Source organism: Sardina pilchardus, chromosome 24 (assembly GCF_963854185.1).
Source record: "Sardina pilchardus chromosome 24, fSarPil1.1, whole genome shotgun sequence".
Taxonomy (NCBI): domain Eukaryota; kingdom Metazoa; phylum Chordata; class Actinopteri; order Clupeiformes; family Clupeidae; genus Sardina; species Sardina pilchardus.
The window spans coordinates 26,049,617-26,076,689 of record NC_085017.1 but is presented as its reverse complement, the minus strand read 5'-3'; the positions used below and the strand labels follow the sequence as shown (position 1 = coordinate 26,076,689).

At 39.8% G+C, this 27,073-nt stretch overlaps 4 protein-coding genes across 5 annotated transcripts; all 4 read left to right on the top strand.

The window, feature by feature from the left end:
- Positions 1-543: 543 nt before the first annotated feature.
- Positions 544-5,090, top strand: LOC134072952 (galactose-specific lectin nattectin-like). The gene is made up of 5 exons (XM_062529845.1): positions 544-639; positions 2,715-2,822; positions 2,978-3,132; positions 3,285-3,415; positions 4,833-5,090. The coding sequence occupies exons 1-5, from the start codon at positions 555-557 to the stop codon at positions 5,008-5,010; spliced, it is 657 nt and encodes a 218-aa protein (XP_062385829.1). The 5' UTR covers positions 544-554; the 3' UTR covers positions 5,011-5,090.
- A 1,257-nt stretch (positions 5,091-6,347) lies between these two features.
- Positions 6,348-9,712, top strand: LOC134072347 (C-type lectin domain family 2 member E-like). The gene is made up of 4 exons (XM_062528980.1): positions 6,348-6,450; positions 7,867-7,974; positions 8,251-8,274; positions 9,549-9,712. Exons 1-4 carry the CDS (start codon positions 6,366-6,368, stop codon positions 9,710-9,712), a joined length of 381 nt encoding a protein of 126 aa, XP_062384964.1. The 5' UTR covers positions 6,348-6,365.
- A 1,706-nt stretch (positions 9,713-11,418) lies between these two features.
- On the top strand, positions 11,419-17,591 carry LOC134072165 (C-type lectin domain family 6 member A-like). Of its 2 annotated transcripts, none has more exons than XM_062528693.1 (6): positions 11,419-11,540; positions 14,383-14,463; positions 14,797-14,919; positions 15,967-16,121; positions 16,825-16,949; positions 17,177-17,591. In XM_062528693.1, the coding sequence occupies exons 1-6, from the start codon at positions 11,456-11,458 to the stop codon at positions 17,355-17,357; spliced, it is 750 nt and encodes a 249-aa protein (XP_062384677.1). In that variant the 5' UTR covers positions 11,419-11,455; the 3' UTR covers positions 17,358-17,591. The 2 variants fall into 2 exon arrangements, with proteins under 2 accessions (XP_062384677.1, XP_062384676.1); XM_062528692.1 differs by having other exon boundaries at positions 14,794-14,919.
- A 1,688-nt stretch (positions 17,592-19,279) lies between these two features.
- Positions 19,280-24,785, top strand: LOC134072204 (C-type lectin domain family 6 member A-like). The gene is made up of 6 exons (XM_062528758.1): positions 19,280-19,378; positions 20,888-20,998; positions 21,668-21,757; positions 22,435-22,589; positions 24,003-24,133; positions 24,448-24,785. The coding sequence occupies exons 1-6, from the start codon at positions 19,294-19,296 to the stop codon at positions 24,623-24,625; spliced, it is 750 nt and encodes a 249-aa protein (XP_062384742.1). The 5' UTR covers positions 19,280-19,293; the 3' UTR covers positions 24,626-24,785.
- Positions 24,786-27,073: the final 2,288 nt, after the last annotated feature.

Below are 27,073 nucleotides of genomic sequence, written 5' to 3'. Positions count from 1 at the left end.
GAATACACGCACACACACACACACACACACACACACACACACACACACACACACACACACACACACACAAGCACAGACACACACACAGACACACACACACACACACACACAAGCACAAACACGCCCACACACATGCACAATGAAGTGACTAACGTTTCCAATTTGCCAAATTGCCAATTTCCATTAGGATCACATCAATATCCCCACATACAGTATAGCAGACGAGTAGATGACTGAAGCTCTGAAGCTGTTAAAGTGTCAGCTCATCAGACTTATAGTTTCTGAGGAGTCAGGAAAAATAGAGTAGGCCTACTGGAAATAGAGGGGAAATTTGGGAAATGAGATCATCCAGTGGTGCCATATATAATGGTGTCTTGTTTGTATCTTGATGACTGTTCTGTTCTTTAGTCCATCTTTGGGCAAAATGAGAAGTGAAAGTACGTAGGCTAACTTGCGAAGGACATTTCACAAGACAAACCGCAGATGGAGGAAGTTATCCCAAATGGGCATCAGATTCTCAGCTCTATTTCAGTCGGTCAAGAATTCAAGCGAACATGCAGCAGAGCTCAGGCCCTTCTCGTCTGACCAGGATGCACCAGCACAGGACTGATGACCAGGATGAGGAGCAGCAGACAGCAGGTGAGCTTCTCTTCACCAGGGAACTGAAGGAACAACACCGCTCAAAATATTATTACTCTGCTGTGGTAGTATAGCGGTGGAGATGAGGAACCAGACATACATTTTCTCATATTTGAAGCGTGGCCCAGAGCCATTTATTGCACGCTACAAATGTCTATCAAATGGGTCTGTATGTAACTAATTGATAATCGTATCAATTACACCAGATGACATACAGTGAGGATAAGTATTTGAACCCATGCTTAAATTGACTAAAAAGAGGAATATTAAATCATCTTTTGGAAATTGATCTTAATGCCTTAAGTAAAAAAAAATAGAAAATATCCAACCTTTAAGAACACCAATTTTCTTTGTGAATGATCAATAAATAATTTTATCTGTAGGATTATTAACAGGTTTGCCCGTGACTGGATTATCAGATTGAGGGGCGCAGGAGATATTTTCGAGATGAGGGAGATTCTTTTTGCACAAAAGCATCTGTTAATAAATTTAAACATACAGTAAATGTAAACACAAACAAATGCTATTGCATTACACATTGGCCGCAGATGTACAGTATATGTCAAGTTTTTCTGTTTTTCTTTCTTTTTCGCTGGATTCTTTTTTGTTTTTACTTGTTGTGATCCTATCTTCAAATAACTCCTCAGGTCTTAGAGTGCTAAGATTTTAAATTACATTACATAAAGAGCATAATGTGGTTTTGCTTTTAGCTCTAACAGCTGAAAGAGAGACTGAACTGCACACACGTTCAGTGAGCCCCGTGCACCCAGTTTACTGCAGATAATTCTTAGGTGCTTCTGGGAACAAACCCTGCCTTTGTGTCTAAGGTTGTGTCTACAGTTCATTCTTCAGCACATATCTACTGTAACTAGCCTCCTTCTGTCCTCCACAGTTTTCATCTTCCACGAATTTGTATGCTTTGCACAAAGCTTTGGGCTTTGTCAAAGCAGTGCTGTTCACACTGATGGATTGTTGAAGCTATTAAAACCACCTAGAAAGGTGTAAACTTACACATGATATGGTGATGTCTTGGCCATTTTTTATGTCTTAGACATAAAGCAGATTTGTTAAGCTGATTGGGCTACAGAAGTAGTTTAGGGGGAGCTCTTCACATTCTCCACATCCACATACTGTATCTGTATGAGAGCTGTGACTCACAAAGTGACCAAAAGAGAACGTCTGATTTGTATGAAATCTCTCCGAGGGAATGGAGTACGGCACAACTCACATATGGGGACGTGGAAAAGATCCCAAAATGTAATGTTCAGTGCTTTTATCCACCAGAAAGACTAAGTAGACTGAACAGGATTGACCGACAAATTTACTGAGTGTACAGTAGCTTAGACACTGAACATTGACCAGTATAAACATGAGTGTAACAGTCATTAGAGTAAGCTTAACAGTCTTTGGCGTAAGCAGATCTCTATTCCTGCCAGAAGAAGGCACGGGCGAGGAGCCTACCCCCGTACTTCGAGACAGGGACCAACTGGCAGAGGCTGAAGGGAATGATGATGAAGTTGGCGTACTGTGGTGGCTGAAGGGGTGGAGGAGGGAGCGTAGAAGTCTGCGTCTGGTGTAGCAGAGAGATGCGTTAAGGCCCCCATCATATTGCACACGGCATGCGCTATGAAACCCATTACTTTCAATGGTTTGAGCGTGCAAGAACTGGTCTGCCGCTGCGCTCAGTATAGCTGCACTGTGCTGTAAGTCAATGGTCTTTTGCGCGGAGCCCAGTGGTAACCACAACAACAATTGTTACCTCAAGCAAGTGCAGCGCAAGTCGTGTGCAATGTGATTGGGCCTTTAGAAGGAACCGTTTTACAGTGCACACAGACTTCCTGTTGGCTAGTGCTGATTGTATTGGTGAATGATTTAGATCACTGGATTTCCTGAGAATGCTAAGGCATCGGCTGAGGTTGGCTAACTTGATGAAAGAGAAGAGTAAACTAAGCTACAAGTCTCCCTCCCCAAAGGACAGTAAATACAGAATGTGTGCATCTATTTCCCCATTGATATATAGAAACTAGATCTTCACATTTAAATTCAAATGTTTTTTGTGTTTCTTTTGAAAATAGGAAAGTTTTGCTGTATCCATAGTGCCAGGTCAAAGGTCAAGTTGATATTGCCAGTGCTGATTCCTGGCCTCCTTCTCCTAACTGTGGGCATCACTGCTCGTGTTGTTGGTGAGAACATCTTGCCTTTATTTCTGTAGGAAAGTGTGTGTGTGTGTGTGGGAAGGGGGGGGGGGTACACCAGGTTCAGAATTCAATTCTAGCAGTCCTTCTTGGGTTATGGTAAGGTTAGATTCAGAAGTATTTTTGTCTGTTTTGTTCTTCAGCTGGATGTAAGTCTATTAAACGTAACCATGGCTGGGAATCACATGGAGGACAGTGCTACGTCTTCTCTACAAAGTATCTAAACTGGACTCAGAGTCAAGAAGAATGTGTCCGTATGAAGAGCCATCTGGCAATCATAAATGATGAAGAAGAGCAGGTTTGCTAAAACATCCTAAAACTGTTCTACTCTAAAACAAAATATCTAACAATGTTTAATGATAACAGGTGCAGACATTGTTACTCTATCACATGTACTGCAAAAGAGTAATCTTCTCTAATCAACTCTAAATGCTTTTTCCCGTTTCAAAGAAACTGTTGATGGGGATAATTAAAGGAAAAATGAAAGAGAAGGATGACAAGTTCTGGATCGGTCTGAATGATAGACAGACAGAAGGAGTGTGGCGATGGGTGGACAACACTCCTCTTAATACAAACAAAACGTATGAAGTTTCACTCCACTTTTAATTCTGCATTTTACTGTATATATCTACTATGCAATATAATAACATCAGAATATGACTCATTTTCTTACACGCCTATTAATTACTGATCTGAGGCACTCTTCTCTGGGATCTAGAAACGAAATTTAGTACTCAGATCCCAGTTGATTAAACAAAGCAAAGGCATTAAATCATCATTATATCCAAGAAATATCTATCATTGCAGTATGTGCAGGGAATTTCATCAGTGTTCAAGATGCTCAAGTCCATAAGTAAGTTAAAGACTAAAGTGCAGTGTGTCATGAGCAGTCTATGGTCAGATCAGAGCAGAGATGATGAGGTGATGAATTTATCGGTCTAACTGATGACTGTCTAGCCTGCCTGATGGGAGGAGGGCAGGATGAGTCTATGTGTCTGAACAGTCTGTGTGCGGGATGAGTGTCATCCTTCATAATGAGGGAGGCTCTGTTTTTGCACCTGCTGCGGCGGTTATGTTTTCGCTTGGCAGAGGTATGCTTTTTTTAGTTTGGGCATTGAGATGTGCAGTCGTAGGTCAGCAGAGTATACAGTAGGGGGCTCAGGACACATCCCTGGGTGGCGCCGGTGTTGAGGGTGGTTGTAGAAGACGTCTAGTTGTGGATCCTGTTAGATTGGGGTCTGTTTGTTAGAAAGTCTAAGATCTACAGTGTAATTGAGTGTTGTGGTTAGTCCAAGTAATGACAGTTTGTTCAACAGTGTTTTGAGGATGATATTAAGGCAAGTTGGTTCATCCTTCAGGAAGAGTGAGATGTTAAAGATGTCTGTCAGCACCTTTGTGAGCTGGTGAGTGCAGTCCTTCAAGGCCCTGCCAGGGATCTTGTCTGGTCCCGCAGCTTTTCGGGTGTTAATCTTCAAGAGGGACCTTCTCACCTCTATTGCTGTCATTGTGAAGGGCGGCTCATCTGGTGGAGAGATGAGTCTGGCTGTGGGATGAGGCTGTGATTCTTCAAAACAGGCGTAGAGGGTATTTAGGACATCAGGTAGAGATGGGTCAGTGGGCCACTCAGTGTTTTCGTTGTTATACACCAAGATGGTTTTGATGCCTCTCCACATATAATACTCACTCACCTGGAGAAGAAGGACTCTTATGTCAGACTATCTACTCTTCCTGGACTTCAGCTCTGCGTTTAATACCTTTGCTATCCTCCCAGTTCCTAAGAGCTCCACAGTGTCATGCCTGAATGACCACCGTTCAGTGGCTCTGTCGCCAATATCATGAAATTTGCTTTGAGCGGCTGGTAGTGGCTGAGATAAAGAGGACGATCAATGTAACTGAGGACCCCCATCAGTATGCATACAGGAAGAACCGCTCGACTGCTGACGCCATCTCTTCCGTGATCTATTTGGTCCTGATTTCTGATTTGCTGTGTCTCCGCAGATTCTGGAACTATGGACAGCCTGATGACTGGAAGGGGAGGAAAAATAAATATCCTGATGGAGAGGACTGTGTACGGATGGGAGAGAAGAACTTTAAAGGCAATAGTGCAGCAGGCTGGTGCGATGCAGCCTGTGAGAGAGAGTTCAAATTTATTTGCGAAGCTAAAGTTTGCTCATGATCACAGAGCATCATACAACTTAGTTCATATAGTTCCATAGTCAATATCAATGACATCAATAAACATCTTCATTGCTGATCTGTTGCCTTGTTACATATTTCACCATGACTTTAGTATCTTAATGTCATGTCAAGAGTGTGTACAGTTTTTCTCAACTGATAAGTCGCATGTAATGAAACGGGGATCCAACGGAAAGTTGAGAATGAGGATTCAATATTTATGAAAAGATTAGACTCCTTTTGTCTTCTATGTTACTTTCACATGTTCCCATCATCCTGTGGCAGCTCTTTTCTCATGATACTGTACTGTACATTACAGTTTTTGCCCATTGCTTGAACACATTTGGCAAAACTTTGCTTATTGTGCCAAAACTCTACACACAAGTAAACATGACACAACACTGGGAAATACACCATTCACATCTGTATCAAATTGAAACTCTACTATCAGCACCTAACTCTGTTATCAAAACCTATAACAATCCTTTGTCTGTAAAAGGGGATGACAGTCATAGACCTTCCAGCACCAGGCAGAGAATAATTCTTCAATTGATTCAAGAATGAAGAGTATAAGGGGAGGTTGAGTACAATGAAGAGCAATTGATCTGTAAACCAGTTGCGGACCAAAGCAGCCCTATGGAAACATTTCGGCTCAAGTTAGGCCGAGCTTCCCACAGGGTCATTCCATGGTTGATTGCATGGTCCACTGTAGCAGCCATGTCATCAGTAATTCTATTTCTTACTCTTCTCTTCCCCTCCTCATCCACCTCTTGCTCCTCTACACTACACCACACCACCAGCTTTATGAATGAAGAATGCATCGTAAATAAATAAATGTTCTTCCTTAAAATACAAGGGGAATAAGTAGCCCATTTGACAACCAATTAAGGTTAAATTCCCATGGAGGCAGGAAGATTTCTTTATATGTTTTTATTTTTAAAGGCCAGCTATTTCATGGATCCAGGATATGCCAAAAGTTCCCTTGGCCTTTGGAATTAAAATAGCCCCACATCATCACATACCCTTCACCATACCTGGAGATTGCCATAGTGTTTTTTCCAGTTAGCATATTAGCCTGTTTGATGTTCATTGAGCTCAATGCAAATCAAACCAGCTAATAGGATTTTATATTCCTCTTTTTAGTCAACTTTACCATGGGTTCAAATACGTATTCCCCCCACTGTATATGTTTCTTGTTTCTCCTTGATGAATGTTCTGTTCTTTAGTCCATCTTTCGGCATAATGTCAGAAGTGAGATATTTCACATGAAGAGCAGCAGAAGGAGGAAGTTGTCGCAGGTGGACATCAGATTCTCAGCTCTGTTTCAGTCAGAACTGCTAACAAACTTGAGTGAACATGCAGCAGAGCTCTGGCCCTTCTCGTCTGACCAGGATGCACCAGCACTGGACTGATGACCAGGATGAGGAGCAGCAGACAGCAGGTGAGCTTCTCTTCACCAGGGAACTGAAGGAACAACACCACTCAAAATATACTGCTGTGGTAGTATAGCCTGGCTAACGTCAGACCTCGTCTCGATTGGTATGAGGTCTGGGATCCAGACATGCCTTTTCTTGTATTTGAAGCATGGCCCAGAGCCGTTTATTGCGTGCTACAAATGTCTATCAGATGCGTCTATACGTAGCTCATAGCTAATCGTATTAATTAGGCCTACACCAGATGACATACAAGTATTTGAACCCATGCTAAAGTTGACTAAAAAGAGGAATATACAAATGTATTGATAATATTTGATCAATAAATCATTTTAATTAACTTGTTTGCCAAGAGTGGTTATCAGATTCAGGGGCGCAGGAGTTATTTTCAAGATGAGGGAGATAAGGGAGATTTTTTTTGCACAAAAGCGTCTGTTAATAAATTTAAACATGTAAACACAAACAAATGCAATTTCCTACAAAATCCCTGACTGCACCTTCAAGCCACTCTTGAACCAACGTTTACTGTGTGTTTAGGTCGTTGAACACCATGGAATTACAAAATACCAATTGCAAAATAGCAGATGTACAGATTGGTCATTATTTCTGAGAAATTATGCAATTATCTCACCCACCCCCATCTTCTCTCTCCACCCTTCCTCTCCTGTAGGCCATGGAGCACACACACACATACACACACTAGACTCAAAGCTATTAAAACCACCCAGAAAGGTGTAAACTTGCTCTCTACACGATATGGTGATGTCTTGATCATTTTTTTCATAGCTTATAGACATAAAGCAGATGTGTTAAGTTGATTGGGCTAAAGAAGTAGTTTATGTTGAGCTCTTCACATTCTCCACATCCACATGTGAGCTGTGTCTCACAAAGTGACCAAAAGAGAACCTCTGATTTTTATGAAGCCTCGATTCTCCTAGGGAATGGAGTACGTAACTCTACAGCTCACATATGGGGACGTGAAAAAGATCCCAGAATGTAATGTTCAGTGCTATTATCTACCAGAAAGAATAAGTAGATTAACCGACAAATTAACACTGAGTGTAGCTTAGACACTGAACATTACAGTCTTTGGCATAAGCAGATCTCTATTCCTGCCAGAAGAAGGCAGGGGGGAGGAGCCTACCCCCGTACTTCAAGACAGGGACCAACTGGTAACAGTGGCTGAAGGGAATGATAATAAGGCGTCGACTGAGGTTCCCTACTGTAGCTTGACGAAAGAGTGGAGTAAACTAAGCTAAGCTACCATTTCCAGAATGCAGACTCGTTCTGAAAGCAACTTGCTGTGTGGGTGCAACAAAGGACATTAAATACAGAATGCATGCATCTATTTCCCCACTGATATATAGAAGCTATGTCATCACATTTAAATTCAAATGTTTTTTGGTGTTTTCTTTTGAAAGCAGGAAAGCTTTGCTGTAACCATAGTGCCAGGTCAAAGGTCAAGTTGGTGTTGCCAGTGCTGATTCCTGGCTTCCTTCTCCTAACTGTGGGCATCACTGCTCATGTTGTTGGTGAGAACATCTTGCCTTTATTTCTGTAGGAAAGTGTGTGTGCACCATTGAAAACTTACTTTCAATTTTGTAAGTTGTTACCTAACCCAAAATATAGTAGCCTATAATATGATTACTTTAACAGAAATAATTACTTCGTCTCATACTGTACATTGTGAATCAAGTGATCATTTGAAATGTACTGTTTGATTAGACTGGCTACCACAACATGGGTCAACACCAAATACTGACAGGCCTAATAATAATCTCTTACAATGTTCTTTTTTTCTGTTACAGCCCATGAAGTTAAGGAATACCAAGGTAAACTCCTGATGAAACATACTTCTTTGACCCACACAAATCCAAATGCACTATGCAGCAGACATGGATTCCATTAGAAGGAAACAGTTAATTGGTCAATTAATTGATCAGTTAATTGATCATTAAAGGGGAGACGGGAAATGGGAGTTGAAGAAAAAAGACTCACAAGGGTTAAGCAAAGTGAAAAATAGATTTATTTAATATTCTTTAGCTCTAAGCATGAGGTGGGTATAGGCTCCCTGAGAACACTAATGGAGTGACCTGGCGGTCAATCCACGTGTTGGGATGTGAGAGGTGGATGTTGGTTTAAATAACTCCAATGGCTTATTTCTCAATAGCAACACTAGGAAACAAAATGTTTTTTCCATACCAAAAACCAAACAAAAATAGCACAAACAATGCACAAACAAGTATCAGCCTACTTATACTCACTTACTCTGTCTCACAACAGAATAATTTTTCACCTACCACTGAAAGCGTTATTCATTTGTAATATCGCTTGATATTACTGGCAAACGGCAAGAAATTCAGGAATCAGGTTTTATTCTGTTACAAGCAGAGAGGATAAAAATGAACTATGGTCTATAGACCGTGGCCTTGGCTTGGGACCAAGACCACGGCCTCACTTGCATTTACTCCTGCTACTGCTAAATCAATCTCTCCTTTTCCCGTTCTTGTTCTGACAAACAATGCAGTTTCATGAGATACACAAAGGACATCCCTACTAGCCCTACTTTTTCCCCAGAACATTCTAGTTGCAAAAGCCTTTGGTTCCAGTAACGTTCCCTGTAAGTTACTTTTGGTTAGGTTTTGGTTGGCGAAGGAAAGTTTTCATTACGTTCCCATAGATGTTAGCTGTTGGTTACATGTTTGCAGACGTTTTGCGCTACAAAGTTTTGTCCTCGGCCTTCAAGTGGATACTGTGCTCTTCGGTAGGTGAAGATGGCACACTTTGATCTTTGCTACCCTAGAGCTACCTTACAATGCAACTTGACATAGGCAGTTAGCTTCAATTAACACCCAGAACTCCTTATATGGGCAAAGATGGCAGCTTTGGATCCTATTTGTAAGCGAACTTCAGAGGTTGCTTCACAGCAACACAAAATCATGACACAGCACACAAATATCCAAAAATCAAAAAGTGCATTAAGACATGACAAATGTGAATACGTGACATTTTCTGTGACACAAACATCTGAATACAATTCTTGCCGTCCTTCTTGTATTACAGTATAGTTAGACTCAGAAGCATTTTTTTCTGTTTTGATCTTCAGCTGGATGTCAGCCTGATAAATGTGACCATGGCTGGGAATCACATGGTGGACAGAGCTACTTCTTCTCTAATAAGACTCTAAACTGGACTCGGAGTCAAGAAGAATGTGTCCGTAACAAGAGCCACCTGGCAATCATAAACGATGAAGAAGAGCAGGTTTGCTAAAACGTCCTAAAACTATTCTATTCTAAAACAAACTATCTTTTTTCTCTACTCTACCACTTCAGCTCAGTTGATGTTTTATTAGTTAAGATGAATTGTTTCACATGAATTAATAATAACAGGTGCAGACATTGTTATATCACATGTACTGCAAAAGAGTATTCTTCTCTATGTCTCCTGTTCAAAGAAATTGTTGATGGGGATAATCAAAAGAAAAATGCAAAACGCTGAGGACAAGTTCTGGATCGGTCTGAATGATAGACAGAGAGAAGGAGTGTGGCAATGGGTGGACAACACTCCTCTTAATACAAACAAAACGTATGCACTTTCTCTCAACTTCTCATTAGGCATTTTACTGTATATATCTACTATGCAATAGTAGGAATAACAATATGTATTTTGCACTAATGAATTACTGATCTTAGGCACTCTTTAGGTGCGTATTCCTGATTTCCGATTTCCTGTTACTCTACAGATTCTGGATTAATGAAGAGCCTGATAACTGGGTGGGGAATAATAATGTATATCCTGATGGAGAGGATTGTGTACGGATGGGAGAGATTTTTAATGGCTTATACCTTAGTGCAGCAGGCTGGGTGGATACTGCCTGTGAGAAAGAGTTCAAATTTATTTGTGAAGCCAAAGCTGGCTTATAATCACAGAGAATCACAACTTACTTCTTATAGTCTTGTAGTCAATATCAAAGGCATATAAACATCTCTAGTACTGATTTTTAGCCAGATATGTAATTTTATTGCCATGTTATCTCACTGTAATGTCAAGAGTGTGAATTACAGTTTTTTACATCATCACCTTCAGGTCACCACCTTTTTACATCATCACCTTTTTCAAATGTGGTGGTGTTCTCGTGTCCCCGTAAATAGTGTGCTCAGGGGCCTTCGCCGCACGCAGGAGCATTCTCGCACGGTTTTAGCGTATATAGCCTATGGCGTGAGGAGATATGAGGGCCAAAAATGAAACTAATTGCAATACTAATGGTTCATACTTTCTATTGATCCTTAAACCCTCCTGCATCACATATTAAAAATGTACCGATAAGAAAATGCCTCCATTCCACTATTTACACCCGGGTGCAAATAATCACTCCGATATTAGATATCATTTCACCTCAAAAATTAGGAAATCAAATCAAGTCAAGTCAAGTCAAAATTAATGTAACTTGGTAATAACAAGGACCACAAGGATGGTGTACCAAGTGGTAGCTTTTATATGAAATGTAGTAGAAACGAAGCCCAGGAAGACCACATTCTACTAGCAAGGAACATAGATCTCCGACACACAGTAGCTGGTGGAGTACAAAACTCAAATTGCAAGAGCTCCAGCTAGTGGTATGAAAATGAACTATTATTGTAAGCATTACAACAATGGCCTTAGCATCTTATTTGATCGCCCAAAGGTCATTAAAGGCAGTCTGATTGTATGCAATTTCAAGCCCAACATTTTTTTTTTTTTCACATTTAGGCCAGTCAATCTAGCGTTTGACATAAAACAAATTGCAATAGTAATCATTCCAAGTTTTTTGTGATCCCTGGGTATATCTAATTAACATATGTCACAGCCATAATGGGTAAAAAAAAACAGGCAATTTTCAAATGAGACAGGGGAAAGAGTGATGAGGTTATCCAGTTCTCTAAAAAAACAAACAAGTTTCCCACACTCAAAATAAAATACAGAAGTTGGACTGCTGACAAGCTCACAGTGCGTGTGTTATATCCAGCATGAAACATGTCTGAGTTGGTCGTCTACTCTGAAGTGAAGTACAAAAAGGAGTCAAATGCAGATACAGGCCGAACTGAACCACAGATAAAAGGTGAGCTCTCATCTGTAGAACAGACTAATTGATGAAACATTCAAGGGTACTAGCATCAGATAATAGGGAGAGGTCACTGGAAAACTGCTCAAATAGATATGAGTTTCATTTTTCCATTTTTACAAATGTTTGTTTTTGTACAATTGTGGAGAAGAGTGACACAGTCTAACTGAGTGAAATGTAAGTTATTAAAACATTGTACAGGATGTGACGTGAGTACGTTGGTTGGCCTATAAATAATCAGGCTGGTCGAACATGAAACTTCCCCTTAATGTGTCCTTAGGGGACAATCCACTACTCTTTCTGATGTTATTTTGTGTTGCTATAAGCCTCTCAATGACTATGCCCCCCTTGAGGCTCTTAGTAGCTGTATCGAAGAAGTTACAGTTTTTTTCAATCGCTAACAAGCGTTTGTCCATTCAGTTGACACATTTTCAAAACTCTAAACACAGTTAGCACAGCATCGGTCTTTTGTGGCCATTCCATTCACACATTTCATGTTGTTTTCACACAGTATGCAGTCAGTGAATACATTTTCACAATGCTTACATTTTCTTAACAGACAAACTATACCTCCCAACAAAATAATGGATCGTTTTTGTATAATTTTCGAATGTTAACACACAACATCCCACAATAGTTAAAACAATATTCCAAACCTTAGATACAGTATAAAAACATCTGCTTCTGCAATGTTATCAATTCAAAAGCAATATGTCTCAGCTGATAATAAACAAACAATCGAATAATTGACACACAGATGATTTATGTTGGGTAAATTGGGCCAACCACAGCTGATTCCAGTCTATCTTAGACTCAGTGGCAGGGGTTATTTCTCTGTATTACATTGCACTTAGACAGTAAAAAGAGGAGGTGATGTTTTTGGAAGCAGAAACAGAAAAAGACAAATACTGTAATGTCTGGACGAGGAAGAGTAAGAGTAAGGGGCCCAGGGAGAAGACCAGGCCCAGTGAGAGATGCAGTGAGAGGTGCAGGAGCACTGAGAGGAGCAGGTGCAGAGATTAGACACAGTAATATTGTGCTTTTTTTTTTGTTCACCCCCTTTTTATCTGGGCTTTTTGCTGTTGTTTTTTGTTCAGAATGCTCTTGTGTTTCATGGATATTTTGTTCACTGCAATGCTGTAAAACTTTTCAATGCTGTGAAACTTTCTGTTTTGGTCTACTGTAAACAGTATTTATACTGAACCTCATGTAGGCCTAGTGAACAGTAAAAAAAAATATTTGCTTTTTACTGGAATGCATTTGAATGTGAACATTCTGGACATACAGTTCCCAACCAAGAAATTTAGTGTAAAAATGCTGGATTGCATGTTTTGCATGCAAATACCTGTAAAACTGAAACGTAAAAGTCTATGCAGTTTTTGTAATGTCAACAGTAGCCAGTATTTTGAAACCTAGTGTACTCTGATTGACTGCATGTATCTTGTGAAGTGAAAACAAGCTTCATTCTTTGACAAAATAACTTCATTTTGAGTCAGGTTTCCAGTGTTTTGGTAAAGTTAGTGTGTGCAGAGAAATGACGAGTTAGTGTATATGTAACAAAATGTGGTGTAACAACATGGAATGTGCTTTTGAGAGGAAAATGAACCATTTGGCCAATTGTGTTTTGTAGGTGAGAGTCTATGTTTAGAGTTTTGAAAATGTGTCAAATGAATGGACAAACGCTTGTTAGCGATTGAAAAAAACTGTAATAGCTGAATGTTAAAGACAATCAAAGACAAAACTGAAGTACTGTAATTGTTTTTGGTAAAAAGAAGGAAAGGCAACTATTCTTGGAACAAAGGGACTGAGAGCAAAATACTGTATGTTGACAGAAATGTAGATGTCCTGGTGAGTCCTAGCTGTGACCCACCTGGCTGGGGCACCTGCACCGGATGCCGGTGACCCACGTTCGAATCCCACCCCGTGCTTCTCTCCGATTCCCGACTCTCTCTCCCACTCACTTCCTGTCATTCTCCACATCATCCCTCCAAGTGATCATAATTTTAACAGCCGCATGTAAACACTTCCCAGATCAGCGTTTTATCATCTTAAATACATTGCCATGCTCAGAGGGTTTATGTCAAGAGGGACAAAACTCATGCATGCCTTCATCGTTAGTAGGTACAATGGGCTCTACACTGGCCTCCCCAAGATGACAAAATGATAAATCGCCTTCAACTCATACAAAATGCAGCAGCCAGAGACAAAAACTAAAACTATGTACCGCACGCTCATTCCTGCATGCTTTGGGTTGCACTCGACTTGTGCAAAATAAATCACGCTTGTCAATTTGTTGCCATCCCCTACTGCAACTTTTATGTTTATAAATGAGTGCATGTGTGCGCTTTCTTTTGTGTATGTGTGCTTCTCTGTCTGTGGGTTTTCACTTGTGAGTGTGTGTGGTGGAGGTAATGGGATGTATGTGTATGTGTACTGTATGTGTGTGTGTGTGTGTGTGTGTGTGTGTGCGTCCCTGTGTCTGTGTGTGTGTGTGTGTGTGTGTGTGTGTGTGTGTGTATCTGTGTGTCTGTGTGTCTGTGCTTGTCTGTGTATGTGTGTGTGAGTGTGTGTGTATGTATGTGTGCCTGCATGTGTGTGCATGTATCTTTATATGTGTGTATGCGTAGTGTACAGTCACACATACTGTATGTACACATATTCATTATTTTTTGCACACTCACATAAAAGTTGCAGTATAGGGGATGGAGTAGGAGATGGAAACAAATTGACAAGTGTAATTTATTTTTGCAGAGAGAATGTGGAGGACTGAGCGGTGGTCATATTTTCTATTTTTTTAAATACAGTGCATCTTTTCATCTGAAAGTAATTTTCTTTCCAGGAGAGACACCTGAAGATGACATTTTGTATGCTGCTGTGGTCCATAAGGCTGATAACACAAATCAACGAGACCCTCCAAAGTGTAAGAGACGTGTTTGTTTGGGGATGGGTCTTTGTTGATGCTTTCCTTCAAGTCTGCCCAATAAAACTCTTTTCTTGGTATTATTTATTTACTGGCTATATCGCTGATAAGAGAAGTTTGAGCAAAACTTCCATGCTGTTTTTAAGCATCTCTTTTGACATATGCTGCTGATGTGTTTAAAAGACCTAATTTCCTGCACAGTATGAATGAACAAATTCATCTGAGATATGATGTGTGTCATACCACTTTATATGATAATACATTTTCTTGTGTTTTGTATATCTTGTGATTTGCTTGTCCTTTCACAACGGTTCTGTCCCCTTTATACAGCAGTTGCGCCTGCTGACTCTTCCTCCAAAGGGTCAAAGAGCATAGGGAGGCGTGGCCTTCTGCTATTGGCTGTGGTGGTGCTCTGCATTCTTATCCTGGGAACTGTCATCGGTCTGAGTTTATACGGTAAGTCACTGGGGTCATCAGGAGCATCAGGGACACAGTTAGATTAACAAATGCTTGCCATATTTAGGGAAAAGAAGATAGCTCAGTATAGATGAACTGTGTGGACAGACTACATTTAGCTTTGAAAGATGAGTATTATGGTTAGAGGTATTTGGAGAGATGGGTGCGCACATCCAAAAAAAAACAGGTGCCAGACAACAAAAACGTGTCAAAGAGTAAAGGTGATGGTCTGCACCCTGTAATGGCGCCAAAAAAAATCTTTATTTGTTAAGTTTAAAAGGCAACGTTTCGATGAACAGATCTTCATCAGGCAAAAAGATTATTATAGTTAGAGCACAGAAAAGCAAACATGCGGGACCATTTGTGGAGATGGGCACAGGACATTCCACCAGTCTGTTAGGAGGGTTCTATTTAGCTTTGTGATAAGGTTACCTTCCCTATTTTCAGATTCTTCTTGTGATGGTTGCCTGGCTCAAGGCCACCAAAACATAAAAGAGGGGAAGACCACACCGAACTATATTAACAAAATAGGTTTATTAACGAACTAGCCTACAAAAGTCAGTAAATGGAAAACAAAGCAAAACTATGTCAGCATATGAGGTGTAATGCGAAAAGGTAAATGAAAAGCAAATGGGGAAACGCAGCCGGTTGTCAAGCCGAGCAAGCCAGAGAGTGCCTCGCGGACTGGGAGGTCCTGGTTTTATGTTGTACGTCATTAAGCCTCCAATTAGCCACAGCTGCAACTCAGAGCTCCCCCTGCTGGTACACACAAACAACAACAGTAGCCAACAGACAACCAAATTAATCCGGAGGGTCAAGGACGAACCCAGCATGGGAAAGCTGGATCGTCACATTCTCAAAACGCATAAAACAGTCAAAAAAAACATACAACACAGGACACAAAACATAAAAAAGAGTCAACATCAGAAGAAAAGTACTTTTGAGACAGCTTTGTCTCTGTATAACAGAGTGTGCAGACATTGCGATGAAATTCTATCTGTCCTTCTCGGGTTAGAAATATGTTTTCTCTCTTGATTGATTCTTAAGCTGGATGTCAGTCTTCTAAATGGGACCATGGCTGGGAAAGACACGATGGACAGTGCTACTTCTTCTCTAATAAGACTCTAAGCTGGTGTCAGAGTCAAGACGAATGTGTCTGTATGAAGAGCCATCTGGCAATCATAAATGATGAAGAAGAGCAGGTTTGCCAAAATTATATTTTTTTTCCACACAAGACAAAGTACAAAAGCATCTGAATACTTCTGATGATACTTGGGATAAACAATACTTGGGAGAAAAAATCTCATTCAGAGATGAATGTATGAAGCTCTGGCCACCGCTACAGTTCAGCTGATGTGTGTTACTTGTTCATCTACAAGACTAGGTGTGTTTCATATTAATATTATGCTTAAAGGAGACATAGAACGGAAACCATTTTTGTCTGGGTTTTGATTAATTAGGTTGTGCATAGCCAAATAGCTATCATGAACATGAGGCATGGTTGTTTCCTCCTTCATAGGAAAATCTTGAACTTGAGAAATAGCCACTAAAAAATGGGTGAATTAGAACAAAGCCTCATATGATGTCAGATATCGCAAAGCCATTGAAGTTCAATTGTGGTTGCCAAAGAGGGCGCCATTTAGTCAAAAGGACCATTTCAATACCCAGCCTAAATATAAGGTTGTAATTGGGCTTGTAATTGCAATTGATCTTGGGGTTTTTTTATCAATCAAAGTTTAATACTATTTTAACATCAGAGAACACAGTACAATACTCAATTCATCCATTTGATGTCAATTAATTGATTACAACAGGTGCAGACATAATCATATACTCCATCATAGATCCTGTGCAAGAGAGCCATCTTCCTAAACACAATTCTAAATACTGTCTCCTGTTTTAAAGAAATTGTTGATGAAGATAATCAAAGGAAAAATGCAGTATCCTGAGGACAAGTTCTGGATTGGTCTGAATGATAGACAGACAGAGGGAGTGTGGCAATGGGTGGACAACACTCCTCTAAACCACAAGTATGACGTTTCTCTTCACTTTTAATTATGCATTTTACTGTAATATACTATGACAAATACAATAACATCAGAATAAGAATAATGTTCTTGCTCAAATTAATTACAGATCTGGGACTTCAGTGTCCAGTCCATTGAATGATCTGAGCTATAAAGCGATGATGGTTTAAATACTGTAGGCGCTCAATTAGATGCTCATTCCTAATTTCTGGTTTGCTGTTTCTCTACAGATTCTGGCTGAACAACAATGGCCCTGATGACTGGAAGGGGAATAATCATGAATATCCTGATGGAGAGGACTGTGTACGGATGGGAGAGAAGAATTTTAATGGCGATAGTGCAGCAGGCTGGGTGGATACGGCCTGTGAGATAGAGTTCAAATTCATTTGTGAAGCTAAAGTTTGCTTATAATCACAGAGAATCATACATCTTACTTCGTAGTCTCTATAGTCAATATCAAAGGCATATAAACATATCTATTACTGATCTGTTGCCAGATATGTAATATTATTGCCATGTTAATTAATTATCTCACTGTCATGTCAAGAGTGTGAATTTCAAGTTTTTACCCAATTGACAAGTCACACGCAAGGCTAATGAAATGGGGATCCAGATGATCTACATCATCACCTTCAGATCTTTGGCAAATGTGTAAACTCTTTTTCATTGGTTTCACACATTTTTCACATTCTTCAATAAAGCTGTTGACACATAAATTCACAACTCTTGAATCAAAGTTTTTCTCAGTCGCTTTGGTAGGCTACATTATTCAGATCAAAATCTTCAATCAAAATCCTCAAAACTGTTTGTTCAAACTCCATATCATCATATCACCTATGCGCATCATTAAAGCACTTTCTCCGTATCTTGTACAGACAACAGTGCTTTAGTACATCCATGCAACTGATTCTAAACAAATGTCTGCTGTTTCTTGAACGTTCAATTGCTAATGTCATGTTGGTGAAAATGCACCAGGTCCCTTGCTAAATAGTCCATAAAACAAATTGGCCTTATTTCATTGCTTGTGTCATTACATGCAAATGTGTTGAACTAGCATATTACAGTAATGAGGTGATCAGAAAAAAAACTTTAACCAACAAAACCAGGTCTGACCTGGGTTGGTTGCAACCTGACCCCATGGCTTAGTGACTGGTCTGGTCTGCCAAAAGCTCACGAGAACCTTAAAGGAACACTTCACTTTTGTTGGTTAAAGTTTTTTTTTTTGCTGAATCTAGTAGAGTAGATGTACCTGTTGTATATTAAGCCTTTCTTGTCCAATGTGTTGAATATAAGGCGGATATGGATGAGTTTCCTCTCTCACTCGGAGAACAAAATCTCCACTTCACAAGCATCTACATACACCAAACTTTTCAGTCTTATACCTAACCATGTTTAGAAGGTTTTTGCAGAGGGGTTTGTTGATATATTATTCTTAGCCTGATTTACATGACATTTTATTCCAAAAAACATGGCGAAAATGGATTTTTTAAAGGCTGGTATAGTATTTTCTGATTTACTGAATAACTAAATGAGATATCCATAATTCCCTCTCTAAAATACTTTTCATCTCTTATGTCAACAAAATGAAAAGAAAAAAATTGAAACTGGCTTTATCCAATGTTCAGATTTGATCTTTTTACGTTTATGCAAATCAGCGCATATTTAATTACATCATACCTAATTTGCATATTCAAACATTACATTTCAGAAAACTTGTAATACATTTATTTTTCATATTGATCTAAGTAATCAACTGGTGAAGTTTCATAGTGATTTCTGCTTGTTAATTTTTTTACCCTATTCACCTGTAGTATATCCGCCTTAGTCAACACATTGGACAAGAAAGGCTTAATATACGAAATTGCCCAAGGGATATCACCGGGCACCCTCTTAAATCTTAAAGAGGTACCCCTAGTCTACTAGATTCTGCAAAAAAAAAAAACTTTAACCGACAAAGCCAGGTCTGACCCCATGGCTCCCTGACTATACCTTCACAATGTCAAGTCAAATACTGATTTCAAGTATTTGAAAGGTATACATCAGCAATTGCAAGTAATGTCTAACCCCTCACTCAGTAAATATCTCCTTATGGTCTGCCAGCTCTCCTTTCTGTGAGTATATACTGTAAAAAAGATCTTCGTACACACCCCTGGCTCTGAACCAGATACAAACAAAGCAGAGTAGGCCTGTCCCCTAAAACTGGTATAGCCAAGGTTTGATGCCAAGGTTTGATGGTCGCATGTTCTACATGTACAGTATGCTTCCTGTTTCCTGAGTAAGTTGCCTCAAATGGTCACCGGCCTCTCGTCCCTGTTTCAGTCAGAATTGTGAACAAACTTGAGTGAACATGCAGCAGAGCTCTGGCCCTTCTCATCTGACCAGGATGCACCAGCACTGGACTGATGACCAGGATGAGGAGCAGCAGACAGCAGGTGAGCTTCTCTTCACCAGGGAACTGACGGAACAACACCGAACTAACTTGACTATTTATGATTCTGTACCATAAAGAATATGTATGTCATTAGTAAAGGGATTGTCACATGACATCTATTGACACATGATGACTATTGCCACATGATTGTTTGTCTGGGAAGCTAGATTAAGGGGAATTCCAGTGACTTACAGTATATGCACGCTACATTGGTTAAGAATTAGTAAAAAAGTTTCAAATAAAGTTGAAAATCCTATTTACATATTATAACCTATGCTTCATTAGCTTATATGGAATAAAGTCAAATTCCATTTGACAGCATGCCACGATATTCACTTGGTACAAATGGTGATTAAATGGTAACAAATGATTCAGAATCAGAATCATTATAGCCTATTGCCAATTTAATTTAATTTTCCACACAAGGAAAAAAAAAAAAGAAAAAACTTGGCGAAATGGTGCAGAAGTAGGCTATTTAAATACAAATACAATATATACCATAATATAATATAGACCTATACAAATATGACAAAGAGTATGCAAGTACAAAAACACTACACAGAAAAAGGGGACTATGTTTGTTGAGCAGTCCAATTGGGGAAGAAACTGTTTTTGTGGCATGAGGTCGTGGTCATGATGGACCACAGCCTCTTGCAAAAGGGGAGTGTCTCTATCAAGCTAGCTTTCTTCTGTCCTCAACAGTTTTCCTCTTCCTCAAATTAAATTTGTATGCTTTGCACAAAGCTTTGGGCTTTGTCAAAGCAATGTCTATCACACTGGATTGTCGAAACTATTAAAAACCACCCAGAAAGACGTAAATTTGCTGTGTAGCGATGTATAGCGGAGCAGTATGTATGATCTTATCTTTTACTTTCTTCTTCTCACTCTACATTGTACACTTGTCCTTATCCAACTCATTAACATATGATAGCGACCCCTAACAGGTCGGTAGGATATACCACAAGCGTCTAGGGCATTTTTTATGGCTTAGCCATAAAGCAGATTTGTTTAGCTGATTATTGGGCCAATTGTCATATTCATTTCCTCGTTTGGATGTTACATTTCCCTCGTTCACTCATTGTTTTATGCAGTCAGAGTCTAGTGGCATGTAGGCCTGTTTTGTTGCCAGGTTTCACTGGGCTAGAAAAGTAGGTTGTGTTGAGCTCTTCACATTCTCCACATTCGCATAGACCTACGAAAGCTGTGTGCCATATAAAGTGACCAAAAAGAGAACATCCAGTTTCTATGAAAACTGGCTATAGAGCTCATGTATGCTGTGGAAAAGATCCCAGAATGTGAAGGTCAGTGGTGTTCCAGAATGCAGGTACATTCTGAAAGGCTTCAACTTACTATGAGGGGGACAACACAGGACAGTAGGGTATACAAACGCATGCATCTATTTTCCCATTGATGCATAACTAGATCTTCACTTTCAAATCAAAATGTTTTTTGGTGTTTTCGTTTGAAAAGCTACAATAAAAGTCACAGGCATTCCTTGTATTCTACAAAGCAGGAACGTTTAGCCGTAACCATGGTGCCAGGTCAAAGTTCAAGTTGATATTGCCAGTGCTGATTCTTGGCCTCCTTCTCCTAACTGTGGTCATCACTGGTCATGTTGTTGGTGAGTACATTTGTATTTGTGTCTGTATAAATTGTGTGTGTGTGTGTGTGTGTGTGTGTGTGTGTGTGTGTGTGTGTGTGTGTGTGTGTGTGTGTGTGTGTGTGTGTCTCGCAAAGAGTACCGAGATACACAGACACATGCACACATTGTACAAAAATGACACTGTCTCGAACACATGACACTGTCATGACACATGAACCATAACTCTAACCCTTACCTGTCATGACAAAAAACGAATGACACTTAATGACAGAAGCATTATGTCATTACACGTTTATGACCTGTTTATAATCTTTATTACATGTTCATGACAGTGTCATGTCACTCTTATGTGGATACCTTCAAGTAAAGTGTAACCCAAAAATGTAAAGGAAAACCCATGCTGACACTGCTCTTTGCTCACCCTAAAGTTATGATTCCATTATTGTAATGAGAATGATTAAAAAGCTGGAGTAAGTGTAATTTACTTACTACTAAATTTGACAAACTGTAAGCAAACCCAAAATACAACAGGATTAGAAAGCATTATTATAACACATTGTGAGTCAAGTCATCATTTGAAATGTATTGCGTTTGAATGAACTGGCTACCCAAACATACATGTAGGTCATCACCAAATATTGAGAGGGCTAATAATAATCTCTTACGATGTTCTTTTTTCTGATACAGCTCAAAGAACAGGATATTTCAAGACAGAGTGTCAAACAGCAGACGTGAAGTCAAACTGTACAGGTTGGAATGAAGTTAAGGAATACCAAGGTGAACTCCTGATGTAACACACTACAGTATGATCCACATGAGTTTAATGCACTATACAGCTGATATGGATTCCATTAGGGAACAGTTTATTGGCAGTGAAAGAGGAGAGGGAGAAAGGGAGTTGAAGGGAAAAGGAAAGACTCACAAGGGTTAAGCAAAGTAATAAAGTGATAAATATTCTTTAGCTATATGCATGAGGTGGAGTCTAGACTCCTTGAAAAGACGGAGAAAACAAATCAAGCTACTGTAGCCGGGGGCTTACCTGAGGGAGACAGACTAACTCACAGTGTGCTCCAGGGTCCACACCAACCACATGTGCACACACACTCAATAAACTGTGGGTGCCTCTCAACCTCTCTCCTCGATGTTCGGTCCTCCAGGCTCATTCCCACTGATCTATAACTACCACTGGATAGACTATCCCATTGTTGACGCCCCATTATTATATGTAGATCAGTGAGGACAAGGACAGCCAAAGTCAGCTAAAATCACAACGCACATACAACATCAGAAGAAGAGAAACACACAAATCTGACAGCTGGGCTTTCGAGACAGAGAGACAGACACAGAAAGACTAAACAGAGAATACAGACATTACAATCAAATTATAGAAGTCCTTTTAAGTTTATAGTCAGGATTGACACTTTTTTTTCTCTCTCTCTTGATTTATTCCTTAGCTGGATGTCAGTCTGGTAAATGTAGCGATGACTGGGAACCACATGGTGGACATTGCTACTTCTTCTCTAAAAAGTATCTAAACTGGACTCAGAGTCAGGAGGAATGTGTCCATATGAAGAGCAATCTGACAATCGTAAATGATGAAGAGGAGCAGGTTTGCTAAAACATCTATCTTCTATCTATTCTATCTTCTTTTTTTAAATCAGACATATTTGTTGTCTAGTTCCACACAAAGGAAAGTACAAAAGCAATTGAATAAGAATGATAGCCTAAACAAGAATGGAGAAAAGAAATGCATCATGAGGTAAAATTGTTGATATCAACAGTTGTTGATGTTGTTGATATCATTTTTAACGCATGCGAGAAATACAGCATCTCAGTTGTACAACAGCAAAACTCAGTTTGAAAGTTGAAGTAATGCAGTTATTTTTCGTAAGGGTCTGGTTGTGCTAGTAGCCTAAGCCTACTGAGGCTGACTGTTCTTCACCTATGCATCTGTAGTAGGCTACTTGCCAAAGGCATAGCTTTGTACTTTGTAGGCTATAGGCCTATATGATATGCATCTATTGGCCATGCAGCACAGCAAATCAAAGTTAAGAGCCTACATTGGGCTACTTTCCATGTTGCATACATTCAGTTTTAGGCTATCTAAACCAACTAAAGCTTGACTATTGTAAACATTGACTTCTTTTAAAATGTAGGCCTATATGGGAAGAGTGAAATCACTGATTAGTTTCGTTGCATGTTTCTGCTGAAAAACTGCTTCAAAAAACAGGACATGCAACTTTGTGAAGTACCATGAAAAGCTGGCAAGCAAGCCACATAGTACTGATTATGGGATTCACTTCCCTGTAGGTAAGCCTAAACTATAAGCCAGCAACACGCTCTGGAGAGATGCGTGTAGACAAACCATGTAACGAGCACGCGACTGTTTATCCGACTGCTGTTTCAGCTATTCACTCTCGTGAGGTTTCTTCAGTTTTTCATGCCCTGAATGCTACTTCGGTTTCATGTTCATCTTTCTAATATGAGGCACTGTTGCTATAACTGTAGGCCTATACATGTCTGTCACTAACCTGACCCAAGGGGAGACGGGTGAGGGGGGCTTGCTTAACTTGCGGGGCCCTATGCAACTTCCGTAGTGGGCATATTAGGCAGAATCGGCCCTGTTTAAGTGATATGTCACATTTACCTTTTATGGTTTACTGGTTAATAAATTGTTCATTCACCCACTATTTGTCTATTCTCGTATGTCATGCCACTACTCTGCTATAATTGATCAACTATGTGTTAATTATTCGAGATCAAGGTCTTCATTTTATGGAGTCAGAATAATCATGGTTTCTCGTAATAGCCTACCATTGCTTCACCAGCCTGTCCCATGTTAATTACACGTCTAAACCCGAGCGGCCGAAGCAATTGTAGCCTACTTTCACGATTCACACGAATTACGTTTCATTTGAACATATGCAGAGGTGTCTTATAGGCTACTCTATCATAGGTACTGTGCAAAAGAACAGTCTTCCTAAAACAGCTCTAATTAAATGTTTTTTTGTTTGTTTGAAAGAAATTCTTGATGCGGAAAATTAAACAAAAAATGGACCATGGTGGCGACAAGTTCTGGATCGGTCTGAATGATAGATGGACAGAGGGAGTGTGGCAGTGGGTGGACAAATCTCCTCTTAATACAAACCAAAAGTATGAAGTTTCACTCAACTTCTCGTTCTCACTATACATTTCACTGTAATGTATCTGTTATGACAAGATAGATAGATACTTTATTGATCCCCAAGGGGAAATTCATGCATTCAAGGACAAATACAACAACAAGAACAATTTTCTTGCATAAATGAATTACTGATCTGTGGAGGTCTTCTCTGGGACTTCAGTGTTCAGTATAATATTCAGTAGGCTGTTGAATGGTCTCATCATTACTGTAAAGTGATGATGGTAATGAGTAGGAGCAGCTCTGGGCACTAAATCCTGATTTCTGATTGGCTGTTTCTCCACAGATTCTGGCAGCGAAACGAGCCCGATGACTGGAAGGGGATAGATAATGAATATCCTGATGGAGAGGACTGTGCACGGATGGGGGCAAGGACGTTTAAAGGCAAAAGTGCAGCAGGATGGGTGGACACGGCCTGTGAGAGAAAGTTCACATTTATTTGTGAAACTGAAGCTTGCTTATAATCACAGATAATCATACAGTTTACTTATCAGTCGCAGAGTCAATATCAATTGCATCAATTAACATCTCTTACTGATCTGTTGTTTAAATTACATTGTATTAACTTAACTAGATGTATCGCAAAGTGGTACAAAATATGACCGCCACTCAGTCCTGCACATTCTGTCCGCAAAAATAAATCATACATTTGTTTCCATCTCCTACTCCATCCTCTATACTGCAATTTTTATGTATGTAAATGAGTGTGTGCATGTGTGTGCTTGCTTTTGTGTATGTGTGCTTCTCTGTCTGTGAGTTTTTGCTTGTGTGTGGTGGGGGTAATGGTGTGTGTGTGTGTGTGTGTGTGTGTGTGTGTGTGTGTGTGTGTGTGTGTGTGTGTGTGTGTGTGTGTGTGTGTGTGTGTGTGTGTGTGTGTGTGTGTGTGTGTGTGTGTGTGTGTGTGTGTGTGTGTGTGTGTGTGTGTGTGTGTGTGTGTGTGTCTGCTTGCCTGCATTTGTGTGTGTGTTTTACTGTATGTGTCTGTGTGTGTGTTTTTACGTGTGTGCAATGCATGCATGCAAGTGGGTATGTTTGTGCGTGCGTGTATGTGTTTGTGTGTGTGTGTGTGTGTGTGCAGCTACCTGTGTGCGTGCGTATGTCTGCAGCTACCTGTGTGCGTGCGTATGTCTGCCTGTCTACTGTGTGTGTGTGTGTGTGTGTGTGTGTGTGTGTGTGTGTGTGTGTGTGTGTGTGTGTGTGTGTGTGTGTGTGTGTGTGTGTGTGTGTGCGTACCTGTATGTATGTATATGCGTGTGTGTTTGTGTGTGTGTGTGTGTGTGTGTGTGTGTGTGTGTGTGTGTGTGTGCCTGTGGGTGTAAATAACATAACTTGGATATAGCAATAACCTATATTTTACATTCCACAAGGTGAATCGCACATACAGTAGAAAAGAAAAAAGAAATTTCCCCAAAGCAGTCAGTCAGTTTAAAATAATAATCAGTCCAGTCAATTAGGTCAGTGTTCAGCTCTGTCAGTTTCTGTGGTTTGTTTAACTCAAAAAATAGAATTGTTGAATAAAATGGCCTAGTTTTAAATCATTACCCAGGCAATGTGAAATAAAGTTGGAGATCTCATGAATGTTATCTGTATGATGTATTCCAAAGCGTAGTCCACCGGCTTGGTGGGTCGATGGCCACTGGTTACAGTCACAATCCGGAATCACTGAATCGTTGAATCATTGGCTCGCCGTAAAATATCTCTCTCGCTCTCAACAATGGCAGAATATGTACACAAAAATAATCTGCATACAGCAATGTAGAATATCTAATTAATAGCTGTACTTGGCTTTATTAATACAGTAGCCTACGTTCAAAATCACTAAAATTCAACTCTACATCACTCTGTTTAAACATTAGCATAATAAACTGTGTAACATACCACTTCAGATATGATTTAAAACACAGTCAGTGATAATACACATTACACTATATAGCACTTTTCACTATGAATAGTGAAAAGTGCTAGGTTTCTCAGGTTTAAGCATGTCTAATCTGGAACTCATTGAAATCATGTAGCTACGAATAGGTCGGCAAAAGTTGTTGCAAACATTCTTTACAATGACTCTAAGCCTCAAAACATTAGCCCGTAGATCGAGATAAAATAGAATGTTTTTTTTTTTCATGTTGCCAGTACTCAGTGAGCTCAAGAAACAGAGATCGCTGTTTGATGATGGTAAAAAATGACAGAGGTTCGCTTTCCTGTCATGTATCAGCACCGTTAAACTTGGCAAGACACTGCTGACCTTTCTTATACTAGGCCTAGTGTTTCCATCAAAGCTCAGCTTGCCGTCAATCATAGTGCCCAGATACTGACATTTCTCAACCATTCCTGTGTCCTGACCATTTCTATTTGTTTTGACAGGGTGTAGCATACAGTACACTTCATCCCTTCTGTGAGGAAGATTGTACTGCATGAACATGCATAGCTGCACTGGATTAGTTCTGCTGCATTTTGTTTTAGTTCTCGACCTTCTCATGTCTCAGTAGAAGATCGTTTCTTGATATAAGTAGATGTACCGCAAAGCGGTACAAAACATGACTGCCGCTCAGTTCTGCAGATTTTCTCCACAAAAATGAATCACACTTGTCAATTTGTTTCCATCTCCAAATTAAAATTAATTTGTAAATTAATTAAATTGTTTAAATGTATTATTGAAGTTGAATGGACACTTGAGCACAAGGAATTTCAATGCTGATACATACTTATTTATGAGTATGTGATAATAAACTTGAACTTGAACTTGTAGAACTTGATAAACACACACACACACTCTATCACTCACACATACACACACACACATACACAAATGCAAGCAAGCAGACACACACACACATCCCGCTACCCCCACCACACACACACTCACAAGCGAAAACTCACAGACAGAGAAGCACACAGACACAAAAGCAAGCGCA